The sequence below is a fragment of the Cricetulus griseus genome, chromosome 5, assembly GCF_003668045.3.
Source record: "Cricetulus griseus strain 17A/GY chromosome 5, alternate assembly CriGri-PICRH-1.0, whole genome shotgun sequence".
Taxonomy (NCBI): domain Eukaryota; kingdom Metazoa; phylum Chordata; class Mammalia; order Rodentia; family Cricetidae; genus Cricetulus; species Cricetulus griseus.
The window spans coordinates 134,028,216-134,044,561 of NC_048598.1; the positions used below are offsets into that span (position 1 = coordinate 134,028,216).

General features: G+C 39.9%; 1 protein-coding gene across 3 annotated transcripts in view; it reads left to right on the plus strand.

Annotated features, from left to right (window-relative positions):
• Nucleotides 1–1,293: 1,293 nt before the first annotated feature.
• The window catches only part of LOC100771080 (nuclear export mediator factor Nemf), a 50,464-nt gene continuing 35,411 nt past the window's right edge, over nt 1,294–16,346 (plus strand). Inside the window, exons 1-9 of one of the 3 annotated variants that reach the window (XM_035445990.1) lie at nt 1,294–1,451; nt 2,171–2,239; nt 2,377–2,479; nt 4,018–4,143; nt 7,616–7,764; nt 9,253–9,320; nt 13,065–13,151; nt 14,682–14,755; nt 16,207–16,277. In XM_035445990.1, the coding sequence (XP_035301881.1) occupies nt 1,393–1,451; nt 2,171–2,239; nt 2,377–2,479; nt 4,018–4,143; nt 7,616–7,764; nt 9,253–9,320; nt 13,065–13,151; nt 14,682–14,755; nt 16,207–16,277 (806 nt within the window). In that variant the 5' untranslated portion in view covers nt 1,294–1,392. Of the gene's footprint in view, nt 1,452–2,170; nt 2,240–2,376; nt 2,480–4,015; nt 4,144–7,615; nt 7,765–9,252; nt 9,321–13,064; nt 13,152–14,681; nt 14,756–16,206; nt 16,278–16,346 lie in introns of those variants that run through there. The other 2 variants (XM_027418152.2, XM_027418153.2) reach the window with 2 other exon arrangements.

Below are 16,346 nucleotides of genomic sequence, written 5' to 3' on the forward strand. Positions count from 1 at the left end.
AGTTTTCAAAACTGCAAAGTAATTAAACTTTGTATGTCATCTAACCTTTAGCATTTTGTTACAGCAGCAGAAAATAGATCAAGACATTTGCCAACATTGAAGATTTATATCTGGGCATAGCAGTATGTACCTGTCTGTAATTCCAACATCTAGGAGACTGGGAACAGAGGGAGTCTGAAGCCACCCTGGGTTATATGGTATGTTTAGACCAACCTTGACTATACAGCACCCTCTGTCTCAAAAACAAACAAACAAACTCAAATAAGGGAAAGGGGGAGGAGGGGAGGGAGGGTGAACTGTGGTTGGTATGTAAAATGAATATATATAATATATATATATCCCAAATAATGATCCTTGTGTGTTTATATACACTAATCCGACCCTTTTTCTACTTTTGGTGTTTTCTTCTAAAGGGCCTCACCCGTTGGTCATTTTAACTTCTAAGTACATTATCTATCACCGGTGTAAAATTTGCCGGTTTTGCTAGGGGTGTTGGTAATTCCACCTGAGGCAAGAGAATAGAGAGTTCTAAGGCAGAATGAGCTACATAGCATGACCCTGTCTCAAAAACAACACACACACACACACACACACACACACACACACACACACACACACACACACAAACTAATAGATTTTTGTTCTTAGTCTTAAATTTGTTTATTACTAATACTAGAACTTTTAAAAAGAAAAAAATAGACTAATTAGCGTATATTTGAACCCGGAATAATTCATGAATCGGTAGCACGCAGAACCAGGACAAGTTCAGAGAACGCTGGGATGTGGGCGAGGAGTAATTCTTCTTCTCCCACGGGAACTCTCGCTTTATTTTTATCTGACATCTTAGCGAACTTCTCGAATACTGGAGGTGCCAAGAATTTAAGACACTCAGGCTGTGCAGCACCCACCACATTCAAGTTGAATGAAAATCCTACAGTACGCTGCGGAATCCTACTTCGGATCCGACCCATCAAAATAGGAACCCCTGTCTGGGGCTCGACCGGACGCGGGAACGCCAAATTCGCGTTCGGAAAGCGTTCTTGCTCTTCCACCCCAGCTCCAGGGCCCTCCTGGGGGAAATTCTCTTTCAATTAGAGGTACTAATCCCGTCAGTGTTCCAGGAAGGGACGCTGTTTCGAAAAGGTAATTGGCCCTATTTCGAGTTGTTTTAATACAGTGGGGGGGGGAAAAAAAAAAGAAAAGAAAAGAAAAAAGAAAAGCTGACCGTGATTTCACACAAAAAAATTTCAGTTACATGACGCACCCCCTTCAAGGAATATTGGGTCGTCTGGGCCGCCGTAGATTCGAGCGGAGCGCGCGTGCGCAGAAGCCTAGCGGCGGTGCGTCGGGTCAGCAGCTCGGAGGACTGCGGTAGGGACGCGTACCCTAGCCATGAAGAGCCGCTTCAGCACCGTTGACCTCCGCGCTGTGCTCGCAGAGCTGAATGCGAGGTACGGTGGAGCGGGCCAGCAGGCCCGTGCGCTAGGAGCGCAGGAAGCAGAGGGAGGCCGGGCACCGGGTGGCCGCGAGCCGGGCCCGGGATCCCCGCGGTCGTCCCAGTGCCCCGGGGATTGCTTAGGCCTGGGGACCGACCTCGGGGCCGGTGACCTCGGGGGACCCCAGGGTCGCGGGACCCCATGCTGCCTTGCCCTGGCTCTGGTCCGGCGCGATTCTGCCGGGGCGGCTTGGTAAAACTGGAGGTACCCGAGTGACGGTCATCGATTGCCCGGTTCTGGAGGCCTGGTGTCTTTTCAAAACTCACACACCCTTCAGCCCCAAAGGGAGGGAGCCGTGCCATTGATTCCGCGGCAGTTCTCAGGTTTGGACCTGTCTTCTGAGCGTGTCTCTTGCTCAGCTGTAAGAGATTAGTCGTATTTTCGTGGGGCTCGGCTACTCCCACCCCTTGTAATAAATCAGATTAAATTTTACTGTGTTTCTCCCAAAGCACTGGACGGTTTCTGATGAAGGAAGTTGTCTGGTGTTGCTGACGCCGACAGACCGTTTTTGTGCCTAAATGTCTACAGTTAATTTGGGGGCGGAGAACCTTACCTTAATAGGCGGGCCTGATATCCTATTGAACAGTTCCCCTTCTTCAACCTTAATAAATGACGGAAAGTTTTGCTTCAAGCAAAAGCAGGGTTTTGTTATATGTTTCTTTTTATCTTTGCAGCTTGCTAGGAATGAGAGTAAATAACGTTTATGATGTGGATAACAAGACATACCTTATCCGTCTTCAAAAGTAAGAATATTTTATAGGCTTATTTTTGGTAAATAAATATGACATTTTTTTTAACATGCACTTTAAGTTTTGTTTTTTTTCAGAGAGTTAAGCTTTGGCAAATTCCCTAAAGAAAAATTTGGCTTTCTCTTGAACAGACCCGATTTTAAAGCTACATTGTTACTTGAATCTGGTATACGAATTCACACAACAGAATTTGAGTGGCCTAAGAACATGATGCCATCTAGTTTTGCCATGAAGGTAAATTTTAAGTTTAAAGCTAATTTTTAAAACATTTACTGTGTGTGTGTGTGTGTGTGTGTGTGTGTGTGTGTGTGTGTGTGTGTAGGTGGAAACAACAGACAGGCACAAGTTGGGGCTCTCAAGTGAATGTCAGGACAACTTATAGGGAGTCAATTCTCCTGCTACATGATGAGGGGTAGGAAGTGAGGAAATCCAACTCAGATCCTCAGACTTGATGTATGTGTCTTAACATGCTGGTATAGCTAGTCTTTCTCTGTCCCTCCTGCCAGCTCCCAAATAACCATACTATTATTATGAAAGCTCAGCTGCTAGCTTTAGCTCCTTTGTAACTAGCTCCTATAACTTAAGCTAACCCACAGTTTTAGTAATCTATGTTCTCCATATGGCTTTTACCACTATCGCATTTTGTGTGTACCACTTGTTTGGCATCTGTCTGGCTTCAACATCCTTCTTCCCAGCATTCTCTCTACCCTGAAACTCTTGCCTAGTCATTGGCCATGTAGGTTTGATTTAAACCAATCACTGTGACACATCTTCACACAGTGTAAAGGAATATTCTACAACATTTTGACCTGAAACTTGCTTGTTGTTGTTGTTTTTGGGACAGGGTTTCTCTTTGTAGCCCTGGCTATGTAGACCAGGCTAGCCTCAAACTCAGAGATCCACCTGCCTCACTTCCCTGGCATCCTCAATGCTGGAACTAAAGGCATGTGGCATCATTCCCAGCTTGGAACTTGCTGTATAGACCAGACTGGCCTCAAATTTCCGATGATCTTTCTTCTTGTGCTAGGATTACAGTAGTTTGCCATCATGTGCCACTCAAAAAATTCTTGAGCTGGGTGGGTTTGGTGGTTCCTACCTGTAACCCCAGTGTTCAGGGGCTGAGTAGGATGGTTAGTCTGGGCTACTTTACTGAGTGACATTTTGCCTCAAAAACCAGAAAAGAACAAACTCTTAGTACTCTTATGAGTTAAGTCTATTTGTTTACTTAAATGATAAGATTATTTTCTTTGCAATAGAGCAGAAGGTATTTTATATAAATAGCTATTGGCATATGATATAAACAGGGTAATGCCCAGTATTTGGTAAATCAGTGACTGCCCTGCTTCTCATCATTATTCTAAAAGATAGAATACAAAACCACTGTTTCAGTTAAAAGTTATTAGAATAAAGGCTGAAGGATTTTTCCACCCACTGGGGCCTGGCAGGCTGGCTCTATGGACAGAAGCTACAAACCTGATGACCTGAGTCTGATCCCTGGAGAGTGTAGAAAACCTGTTCATGCAGGTTATGTACTGACCTCCACTGCACACTGTGGCAAGCTTGGTGCTACCCCATAGACCCCAAATAAATAAATATGTTAAAAAAGTTTTTTCCTCTGATTATCATTTGTAACCTTTTGTTTTATGACCATACTATTTTATTTAACATTTAAATATTCTCAATGGTATAAACATAATTTTCATAAACAAGTACCTGGTGGTTAGGAATTTACTTTTATTGCATAAATGTTTTTTTCTTCTGTTTCTTGCTAGTGTCGAAAACATTTGAAGAGTCGGAGATTAGTCAGTGCAAAACAGCTTGGTGTGGATAGAATTGTGGATTTCCAGTTTGGAAGTGATGAAGCTGCTTATCATTTAATCATTGAGCTCTATGATAGGGTAAGTTAAATTGAGAGGAGTAAAGGAATAGAGTAATATGCTTTGGTTTTCACTCCTTTCATTCAGTGTTATGTTTAAGGTGTTCATCATGTTCAACACTATCGTTGGTTTTGTTTTGTTTTGTTTTGTTTTTTTAATACACAATGTTTTGTCTGCATGTATGCCTGCATGCCAGAAGAGGGCACTAGACCATTTTAGGTGGTTGTGAGCCAGTATGTGGTTGCTGGGAATTGAACTGAACTCAGGACCTCTGGAAGAGCAGCCCATGCTCTTAACCTCTGAGCCATCTCTCCAGCTCTCAACACTATTGTTTTAATTGATGATATTAAGAGTTATTTTAGAGCGAGTGCCAGGATAGGCTCCAAAGCTATACAGAGAAACCCTGTCTAAAAAAAAAAACCAAAAAAAAAAAAAAGATATTTTAATTCTACATCTTTTGTTTTTTTGATACGGTTTCTCTGTATTGACAGCATTGGCTGTCCTGGAATTCACTCTGTAGGCCTGGCTGGCCTTGAACTCACAGAGATCCGCCCGTCTCTGCCTCCTGCATGTGGGATTAGAGGCATGCACCACCACTGCCCAGCAAATAAAATTTTTTTTTAAACTTGGAGATAACACCAAATTCTTGTATACTGTACACTTACTTAGTTTTTACTAATGTTATATAATATTTGTTAAACAGTGGTATATAATGTTAATTGAATTGTAGACTATCTTCATTCATGGTTTTTCTGTTCCAATATATCCCATTGATTTTAAGGGTGTTTCCATTTGAAGAATCTGAACAAGTAGGTATGCATACTGTCTAGGTTCTAGAAATCCAATTAGTGATGAATTTGGGGTGGATACTAAGAATTTATGTATGAGAGTGTGCACTTGGGATTTTGTTTGGTTATTGTGGTATCTGTGAGAGGTAGTTGTTGATACCTAAAAATGTCCTTTAAAAATTGCTTTTTCCTTTTTGAACCAGAATTTGACCTAGCTTTCATGTCTGGAATTTTGAGGATTGGTGCATCTAGGGTTGATTAGACTGAGTGTAAAGAGGATTACTGAAACTCAAGATCAACTCAAGATCAAATTTGTATCTGACATATACAAATTTGAAGGTCGAGGTTTCTGTTACTCCTGGTCCCGTAGCCGTTTAGTCTCAAATAAACACATTGAGGCTTATTCATTATAAACTATTTGGCTGATGGCTCAGGCTTCTTACTGGCTAGCTCTCTCTTAATTATTAACCCATAACTATTAATAACTATGTATTTCTACATGGCCTTCTCTTACCAGAGAATGCCCGGTGTCCTATCTAACTGGTGGCTCCTCTCTGCCTTCCTCTTCCAAGAATTCTCCTAGTCTGGTAGCCCCGCCTATACTTCCTGCCTGGCCTCTGGCCAGTCAGCATTAATTCAACCAATAAGAGAAACATATATTCACAGCATACAGGACATCCCCCATCACAAATTTATAATAAATTTGGACTGGTGAGATGACCCAGCAGCTAAAAGTGCATGCCATGAAGCCTGAAGACCTGAGTACATTCCCTGGAACCCATATAAAGGTGGAAGGAGAGAACCAACTCCACAAACCTGTCTCTAACCTTCACACACACACTGTGACACATTCATATGTCACCTCCATCACCACACATACAGCATATATATGTATACATTTGTGTATATGCATACACACACAAAAAAATTTAAAGATGTTTTAGTTATGACACATTTAGTAGGAGCAGCTCTGAGAAAAGTAACGTAAGATCAGAGGGTAGCATGGGGGGGTTATTTAATTAGAGTTTTAGTTTCAATTTGTTTGTTTGTTTGTTTGTTTGTTTTTCGAGACAGGGTTTCTCTGTGTAGCTTTGGAGCCTATCCTGGCACTCCCTCTAGAGACCAGCCTAGCTTCGAACTCAAAGCGAACTCAAAGGCGTGCACCACCAACTCCTGGCTAGTTTCAAATTTTATAAAAAAGATTTTTTATTAGCAAGGCACTGGTGGCACACGATTTTAATCCCAGCATTTGGGAGGCAAAGGCAGGCAGATCTCTGTGAGTTCAAGGCTAGCCTGGTTTGCAGAGTGAGTTCCAGGATAACCAGGGCTACACAGAGAAAACCTGCCTGGTTGCTTGCTTCAGAGCTCAGTTACAAATGTTTGTTAGCCACCATGAAGATCCTGGAATTGAACCCTGATCCTCTGGAAGAGTAACAAGTTATCTAAACTTTCTCTCCAGCCCCCTAATTTCTTAATGGATCTTTTAAAAAGATAAATTATTTTTTCATTTTTAATTATGTGTATTTGTGCACATGCACTCATGCATTTGAATGCAAATGATCACAGAGGCCAAAAAAGCATCCTCAGCTATCTCTGGGAATAGAGTAAGAGAGAGTGGTGAGTTGCCTGCCATGGGTGCTGGATACTGAACTCAGGTACTATGTAACCTGAGTTCTTAACCACGGAGCAATTTCCGCAGCCTGCTTTAATTTTCTTCCTCCCTTCAAAACAGGGCTCCCTATGTATCCTAGGCCGGCCTGGAATCTGGAATCTCGAATCTCCCTGCCTCAGCCTTCTGAATGTTGAGCTTATAGTTGTGCCTTACAACAGTTGGCTACACCACACTGTTGTCCTTTTTTATACATACTATGCTATTTCATAATTCTGTGCATTTGCATTTCATGTTCTCTTGACCTGAATTTTGTTTTTGTTTTTTTTTGTTTTTTCGAGACAGGGTTTCTCTGTGTATCTTTGGAGCCTATCCTAGCACTTACTCTGGAGACCAGGCTGGCCTCGAACTCACAGAGATCCGCCTGCCTCTGCCTCCTGAGTGTTGACTGAATTTTTTGAAACTTGGAACTTTTGTTGTTGATTTGTGAGACAGACTCATGTACTTGATTCTGACTTCAAGCTTGCTATGTATCCAAGAATTACCTTGAACTCTTGAATCTACTACCTTCTGTGTGCTGGGATTATAGGCATGTGACATCATGATTGGTTTTGGTGCACTTATTAAAGGCTCAACTGTTAGGTTTTCATAGTGGACAGGTAACTTATGCAGGAACCAGACAAAGAATATAAAGTTGCTGTAGGTTAGCTCTAGGTTGCTTCTGACTTGGAGTCCTTAGAATTTATTTCACAGCCTATTGGGTCAGTGCAAGGAGCCCTACTTAGATGTGCCTGGTGCTTCTGTTTTGCAGCTTCATTTCTGTAGCTATAAGTAGGTCTTTTGAGACATCTTTTTCAGTTTTTTGTTTTGTTTTGTTTTGTTTTTTGAGACGGGTTTCTCTGTGTAGCTTTGGAGTCTATCCTGTCACTCACTCTGGAGACCAGGCTGGCCTCGAACTCACAGAGATCCGCCTGCCTCTGTCTCCCGAGTGCTGGGACTAAAGGCGAGCACCACCAACGCCCGGCCCTTTTTCAGTTTTTAAGATGTTTCAAGACCGATTTGGAAAAACATTAAATTATATTTTACTCTATTGCAGGGGAACATTGTTCTTACAGATTATGAGTACCTAATTTTAAATATCCTAAGGTTTCGAACTGACGAAGCTGATGATGTTAAGTTTGCTGTTCGTGAACGCTATCCTGTTGATCATGCCAGAGCTGCTAAACCTTTGCTGACTTTAGAAAGGTAACAGTGTTTATACAATCTTATTGTATTAAAAAATAAACTAGGTTATATTTCAGAATTAGAAAAAATTCCATTAAAATGTTTACTTGTATAAACTGTATAAACATACATATAAACAATTACATTTTGTTTGTGGGTAGCAAATGTCTCCCTCTCTCTCCCCAACCCTTTCCCTCCCTCCCTCTCTCTCTTTTTAAGGCAAGCTATGACTGGCCTAGAACTCTTTATGTAAACTTTGAACTCACAAAGATCCACCTGCTTTACCTCCAGATGGCTAGAATTAAGGTATACACCACCATGCCCAGTGGTGTTTATCTTTTTATGCTACAGTTTGGGTTACTTAATGCTGTGTTTTCTTGCCAAAGTAAGGTGCTGACTTCACTGTTCTGAGAAGACAGGTACATTAGGCAGGCAGAGTGCAATGTGGGGTAGATGTTCTGGCTTATGTCGGAAGAAGTGAAAGGGTAAGGTGATGATTAATGACAGCTTCTCTGGCTGTCAGGCTCTGCTACCTGGTAGTCCACTTGGTGGACTTCGAAGCTCAGGATTCATCAGAATCAGTGGGAGGCCTTGCTGAACTGTAAACTGCTCCATTGTTGCCATTTCAGTAGCTCCAGGGGGGACATTTTAACAGGTTCTCTGGTTTGGGGGCTGCATCAAACAACAGAATCTTTACCCGTTCTTAGCAAATCTTTAATTAGGTGTAACTATTGCAGGTGTTCAGATATGGCATGTACATTTACAAACAACATCTAACTTTTATATAGAAATGCATCTTTCATGGCACATTGATGATCAGCAAGCAGTTCATGACTTTGTTGAAAAATACTGATTCCTTATAGAAAACCTGGATTTAAGTCTCAGGTTGCCATTCAAGAAGCTTCTAATCATGGATAAATTATGAGCTTGGCGTGCGTGCGTGCGTGCGTGCGTGCGTGCGTGCGTGCGTGCGTGCGTGTGTGTGTTGATGCGTAGTCTTGCTGTGTAGCCTAGTCCGGCCTTGAACTCAGGGTGTTCCACCTACCTCTGAGTCACATTTATAAGCATGTATCGACACACCCTGCTCTGGATTTATATATATATATATATTTCTTTTCAAGTCTCTCTGCGTGTGTGTGTGTGTGTGTGTGTGTGTGTGTATGTCTATGTCTATGTCTATGTCTATGTGTATGTGTGCGAGTGCTTGAGCCACAGAGGCTAGAAGAGGGCATCAGGTCCCCTGGAGCTGGAATTACAGATGGTTGTGGATGCTGGGAACTGAACTCATGTCCTCTGCAAGAGCAAATGTTCTTAAGCTCTGAGCCATCTCTAGCTCCATGAATAAATTACCTTTAGAACTAGTTTTTCATATCTACATAATAATTTGTTACATTTCAGAGTCTTCTAAAGATTAAATAAATGATATAGATAAAGGTATTATGAATGTAAATAATGCTATAAGGTTTATTAAATATAAGACAATAAAAAGTGTGCCAATTTTGTCCACAGATTGACTGAAGTAATAGCTAGTGCTCCTAAGGGTGAACTTCTGAAGAGAGTTCTTAATCCATTACTTCGTGAGTATTCCTGCATTTTGTAGTAGATGTTTGTGTGACAACACTTTTACAAATATATTTAAAAAATTTTTTTCTGGAAAGATACTCAAGTTCAGTTCACAGAGCCATGACCAGTGGTTCACAACTGCCTATAACTCCAGCTCCAGGGATCTGACACCCTCTTCTGACATTCATGGTTACTCACACACATGAGGCATACATTTACACAAACATACACATAAACAAAAATAAAGCATTATTTTTTTTTTTGAACAAGAAGTTAAAAGGAATCTTTTGAGTAAATATGGTTTTATTCTCACAGAAAGAAGTTTTTGTTTGTTTTGTGGTGCTGGACATTGAGTCCCGGGCTTTGTGATGATGAGCAGCTATCTACCACTAAGCCTCGTCCTGAAAGATGGAGAATTTTATATTGGTTAGATCTTATCTTAAAACAGTCCTGATGGAGCTGGGGATATAGCTTAGTTAGCAAGGTAATAGCATTCACAAAGCCCTGGGCTCAATCTCCAGCATTACATAAAAGTGGCCTGGTGGTACACACCTATAATCCCAGTACTCTTGTGAGGCAGGAGGATCAGAAGTTTAAGGTCATCAGTTGGCTTTGTAATCAGCTCAAGGCCAGCTTGGAATAGATGTATGAGCAACCCTGTTTCTCACATAATGAATACAGTGGCTGAAGAGATAGCTTAGTGGTGAAAGTGCTTACTGCTTCTAAGGATCTAGTTCAGTTCCTAGCACCCACATGTGGCTCTCAAATACCTGTAACTCTGGTTCTTGGGCTTCTGACACTCTTCTGGCCTCCATGGGCCAGATGCAAATAAACCTATGCACATACATAATACCATAAAAACACATCTTTTAAAAGAATAAAAGTGGTATAGAATGTTATCATTACCTCATTATTGTAGAATTCAGAGTATTTGCTTTTTTTTTCAAATATCTTTTGTTTAATAACCACTTAGACTTAGCTTAGTTGTTTGTATTTGTTTTATTTTATTTTTTTTTTTTTTTACAAAATTTGTGGACCTCAAGGGTGATAGCATCTGCCAGATATTCATTCTCTCCTGTCCCTCTCAGCTTTGCTAGGTCCTTTTGTCTGTTTAGTTTTGTTTGGTTTTGACACAGGCATAGCTCAGCTTGCCTTGAACTTGTTATGTAGCCCAGGCAGCCTCAAACCAGCTGACCTTCCTGCTGCAGTTTACTTTGGCAGGTTTCTATGGCTTTTGAAATCAAGCAGTTTAATTACTCTTAGCTCTTTCTTTTTGTCCTTCCGAAGCCTTTGACTATCCTTTGCATTTCATTCTACAGTTTAGGGTTAAGGTATTGCTTTCTACAACAACAGAAGCCTGCTAGGATTTTGATGAGGGTTGCATTGGTTCTGTGTGGAAAATAGCAATTTTAATTACAGAGTCTTAAGTTCATTTGGATCTTTAAAATTTCTGTGTTTTTATGTATAAATATTATTCTTAAATGTCTGGATTTTCTTTTTGTGTGTTGTTAGTTTTTAAAAATTACTGTTCAGAGCTGATAAAGTCATATGGTTTAGAAGACGTGTGTGTGTGTGTGTGTGTGTGTGTGTACACATGTGGGTTTTTTTTTTTTTTTTGGTCTTTCGAGACAGGGTTTCTCTGTGGCTTTGGAGGCTGTCCTGGAACTAGCTCTTGTAGATCAGGCTGGTCCCGAACTCACAGAGATCAGCCTGCCTCTGCCTCCCGAGTGCTGGGATTAAAGGCGTGCACCACCACCCAGCATGTGTATGTATTCTTTTAGGACTTCTTAGCATATAAAGTCATATCTCCTCTGAGAATAAAGTTGCTTTTTCTGTTTTAAACTGAATACTTTTGAATGATTATATCTTTAAAATACTTACTCTGTGTGGTTGTTTTATGGATATATGAATATGGTTTATCTTATTAGCCAGTTTTGTTTGTTTTAATTTAAACCTTTATTTTTTCTGTATTGTTTGATATTGATTGAATTCTCTATTTTACACCAAGCTATATCCTGGAGTCTTTTAGGTTTTTGTTTGTTCTCGGTTTTTTGAGACAGGGTTTCACTGTGTAGCTCTGGCTGTCTTGGAATTCACTCTGTAGACCAGGCTGGCCTTGAACTCACAGAGATCCACCTGCCTTTTGCTGTGATTAAAGGCAAAGGTCTAGTTTTTTTATGGCTCAGGGGTGTGTGTGTGTGTGTGTGTGTGTGTGTGTGTGTGTCTATGGAATTAGAAGAGAGCCCTGGATCCCTAGAAGTAGATTTACAGATGATTGTAAATTATCGTGTGGGTTCTAGGAACTGTACCTAGGGTCTCTGTAAGAGCAGTAAGTATTCTCTTAACCACTGAGCAGTCTCTTTTTAGCCCCCACTCACCCCTGTCATTTGCTGTGTGGTACAGCCGAATTCCAACTTGGGATCTTGATGTTTCAGCCTCTTGGGATGGCAACCATGTTCTAAAATGCCCATCATTTTTTAAAATCTAGTACCCAATAAAAATTATATATTATTAGGGTAACAAGATTTTAATATACTTGTACAGTGTTTTTACTTGTCTGTTGCTTTAAATAGTTATCATTTCTCTAGAATAGAAACTTTCTAATACTTTCTTCTACCTTTTTCAATTATACAATACATTGGTGTTATCTGTAGGATCTCTGTGAGTTCAAGTCACTCTACTATGCAGTAATATACCAGAACTTTCTAACTTTATCTAACTCAGTACCCACTGGTCAACTTTTCTCTATCCTGTCATACCTGTTCCCCTGATAGCTACTGTCAGTTTCTGAGTTTTAATTTTTTTAACTTTACATACTGTGAAATCGTGTAATTCTTGTGTTTCTATACCTAGTTTATTTCACTTAACGTTAATAGTGTCCAGTTCCATTCTTGTTATTGCAAATGACAAAAATCACATAATTCCATTCTTCTTTATAGCCAAATTGCAACAGCATTTCAGTGTATACCTCTTTTTTGGTATTTGAGATAGGATCTCTCTGTGTAGTCCTGGCTGTCTTGTGTCACTCACTCTGTCTTGTGTCACTCACTCCTCATTGTTGTTTTGCTTTGCATTTCGTGGATATTTAGTGATCTTGTACAATAATTTATTTTATTATGTGTCGATTTGTAGGTATGTGAATCTGTGTGCCACTGCCTATAGAGCTCAGGAATCAGGCCCTTGTGGAACTATAATTAGGTCCAGTTATGAGTTGCCTCATGTGGGTTCTGGGAATCACACTTGGGTCTTCTGCTGAACTATCTTTTCAACCTGTGTAGAACATGTTTTTCATAACTTGGCCATTTGTGTATCTTGAAAAGTGTCTTAAGTATTGCACACTTGTTAATTGGAACATTTTAGTCAATTTTTGGAAAACAAATCAACCTTGATTTACAGTAACAAATCCCTGCTGGCCATGGTTTATAATTTTCCTTATGATTTCTTTGTGATATCAAGGATCATGTGCTGAACAAGTGCTCTGTCACTGAACTACATTTCTAGTTAATCTTATATACGTGTTGCTTAATGCTGTTAAATCCTGTACCATACACTGATTCTCTGCTTATTGTAATTGCAAATTTCTCACATTACTTCAGGTCTAATTCTAATACCATTTGAGAAGAAGTAAAATTATTTTCACTGGCTATTTATATAGAGTAGGTTACTCATACTGAGCTACAGATTTATTCTGTATTTTAAATGGGAAGCTTTATAGGAAAATAGTAACAACAATACTCTTTAACTCTTTACTTTCATAGCCTATGGACCAGCTCTTATTGAGCACTGTCTTATAGAAAATGGATTCTCTGGCAATGTCAAAGTGGATGAAAAACTTGAAAGCAAAGGTATGTCTGCATGATCCAGACTTTGTACATTTTCATGTTTCCTTTTTCCTTTGATCCTTTTTCGTGGTACTGGAAATTGAACCTAAGGCCCCACAAGTGCTAGGAAAATGTACTGCTGATAAATACCTCATTTATCCTCTTTTTTTGATTTGAGTTTTTTGGAAATAGGTTTCTCCTACATTGTAGTGTAGTGTCATCTTGAACTCTGAGTCTTCCTGCCTCAGCCTCCTGTGTGCTGAGATCATGTGTGTGTGCTAGCACACCTAGCCTTGCCTTCCTTTTTAATGTGTATGAGTGTTTTGCTTCCTATGTATCTGTTGGCTACATGCTTGCCTAGTGCCCTGGAAGGCCAGAAGAAGGTGTCATATCTCCTGGGACTGGAATTACAACTCATGTCAGCCTCCATGGTAGCTGCCGGTAATTGAACTTGTGTCCTCTGGAAGAACAGCCAGTGTTTTTTGTTTGTTTGTTTGTTTGTTTTTTGAGACAGGCATTGGTGGCACACGCCTTTAATCCCAGCACACAGGAGGCAGAGGCAGGTGGATCTCTGAGTTTGAGGCCAGGCTGGTTTCCAGAGTGAGTACCAGGATAGGCTCCAAAGCTACACAGAGAAACCTTGTCTCAAAAAACCAAAAAAAAAAAAAAAAAAAAAAAAACAACAACAACAAAGTGAAACAACTGTATCATTTTATTAAGCACTTACATTATTTCTTAAATACTTTTACTGTTTTTTTTTTTTTTAGTTTTTAAAAATTTGTGTATGTGTGTATATACGCATGTATTTGCACACTTGATAAGTGTTAGGGAGCAGGACATGCCACATAGCATGTATGTGGAGATTTAAGACCACTTTGTAGAGTCTGTTCTGTTTCTACCTTTATATTAGGTTCTGGGGAATAAATTCATGTCTCTAGGCTTGTGCAGTAAGCACCTTTACCTATTAAGCCATCTCATTGGCCTGTTTTTTGTTTTTATTATTAATTACATCTAGTATGTTTGTGTGCGTGTTCAGTGGACAGCTTGTTAGGAGTTGGTCTTCTTCCTTCCACTTCTGGATACCTGGCAGTATCACAGTTTTTTTTTGATAGGGTCTTACTGTGTATAGCCCAACCTGGCCTTGAACTCATGTTGTCCTGCCTCAGTCTCCTTAGTGCTGGTAGTAGAGGCCTGTACTAATGTACTCAGCCGCCTTTCTGTTACTGTTTTTTAATAAATAAACTGAGCCAGGTGTAGTGGTGCTGCATAGTGAGACCCTGCCTCAAAAAAACATAGATAAATAAATAAATAATACAGTTTTTTCTTTGTTTGTTTTTCCAGACAGGGTTTCTCTGTGTAGCTTTGGATCCTGTCCTGGAACTCACTTTATAGACCAGGCTGGCCTCAAACTCACAGAGATCACCTGCCTGCCTCTGCCTCCCGAGTGCTAGGATTAGCTGCATGTGCACCAACGCCTGGCATACATAGTTATTTAATAATGATTCATCTACTTGATTGGCATTCCTTTTCCCCTTGTTTTTATTTCTCCATTAGATATTGAAAAAATACTGGTTTGTGTACAGAAGGCAGAAGACTATATGAAAGAAACAGCCAACTTCCATGGAAAGGTAGCAGCATCATGTAAATAGTTACTACTATGGTTGTTTATATGTATATGTTTATTGGGGAAGGTAACATAGCATTCCAGAGGTTTGACAACCTGCAAGAGTTAACTACTTCCTTTTACTGTGTGTGTCCTAGGAATCCAACTCAGGCTCATCAGGCATGGTGACAGACACCTTTTCACATTGATCCATCCCACCAGCCTTGTATTATTTTGATTTTATTTGGATTTTCAGAAATAAAATATCTTTTATCTACTTATTGTTCTAACGTAGAGTTTTGTTTTGTTTTTCTGTCTTTTGGGGGGTGGTTTCGAGACAGGGTTTCTCTGTGGCTTTGGAGTTTGTCGGAATTAGCTCTTGTAGACCAGGCTGGTCCCAAACTCACAGAGATCCATCTGCCTCTGCCTCCCAAGTGCTGGGACTAAAGGCATGTGCCACCACTGCCCAGCCTTGTTTGTTTTTCTTATATGAGGTTTGAACCCAAGACTTTGTACATACAAATTCATTCTATACCATTGGACTATACACCTAATTCTGGAGTAGTCTCTATTTTTGTATTGCTTTTTGTAAAAAAAAAATTTCTATCCTTTTTCTTTTATAGAAAATACTGTATTGGGACTCAAGGTAAAATTAAATTGATAAGACTCTTGCCTACAGTTCACTGAGCCCTGGGTTTGTTCCCCAGCACTGCATAAATTAGGCACTATGAGTACATGCCTGTAATCTCAGCACTTGGGAGGTGGAGGCAGGAGTTCCAGGTCATTCTTGTCTGCATAGCAAGTTCAAAGCCAACCAGAGCTAAGCAAGTCCTCACTTACAAAACCAAAGAAGCAAAACCCACAAAAACCAATATCAGTTGAGGGATTTGTGTAAAAGAAAAAAAAAGTTTGACTTTTTAAAAGGTTTAATTATGTGTATGTATATGTACATATGTGAGTGCATGTCACATATGGGACCCTTGGAGACAAAAGAAGTTGTCAATCCCTTGGAACTAGAGACTCATTGTGGGTGCTGGGAACCAAACTTGGGTCCTCTGGAAAAGCAACAAGCAGTCATAACTGTTGAACTCTTACTCCAGCCAGTTTTTCTTTCCTTTTACAAGGTCTTGCTATGATGCCCAGGATGGCCTTAGTACTCAAGATTTTCCACATCAGCCTCCCAAGTGCTGGGTTTATAGGCAGGTATCACTATACCTGGATAAAATGTTTCATCTTGAACTGATTTTAGAGAAGCATTCTTTATTTTGCCAGCAGTTACAAAACAAACAAACAAAAAAAGGCGGCTTATGGTCTCCTCATAGTTAATTAGAAAATTACTTCATTCTTTAATATTTTTCTTTCGTATTCAAAGTGTACCTTTAATTAAAAAAAACAACAGTCAATGTGTCACTCTTTTGTTAATTGTGACTGTAGATGAGTCTAATATTAGTTACCTTTTGCTTTTTGTTTTGATAGGGTTATATAATCCAGAAAAGAGAAGCAAAACCAAGCCTAGATGCAGATAAACCAGCTGAAGACATACTCACGTGAGTATGTATTCATGGGTCAGTTTTCTTTGTATGCTAATTAATATTCTTAATTGTGATATAATAAAT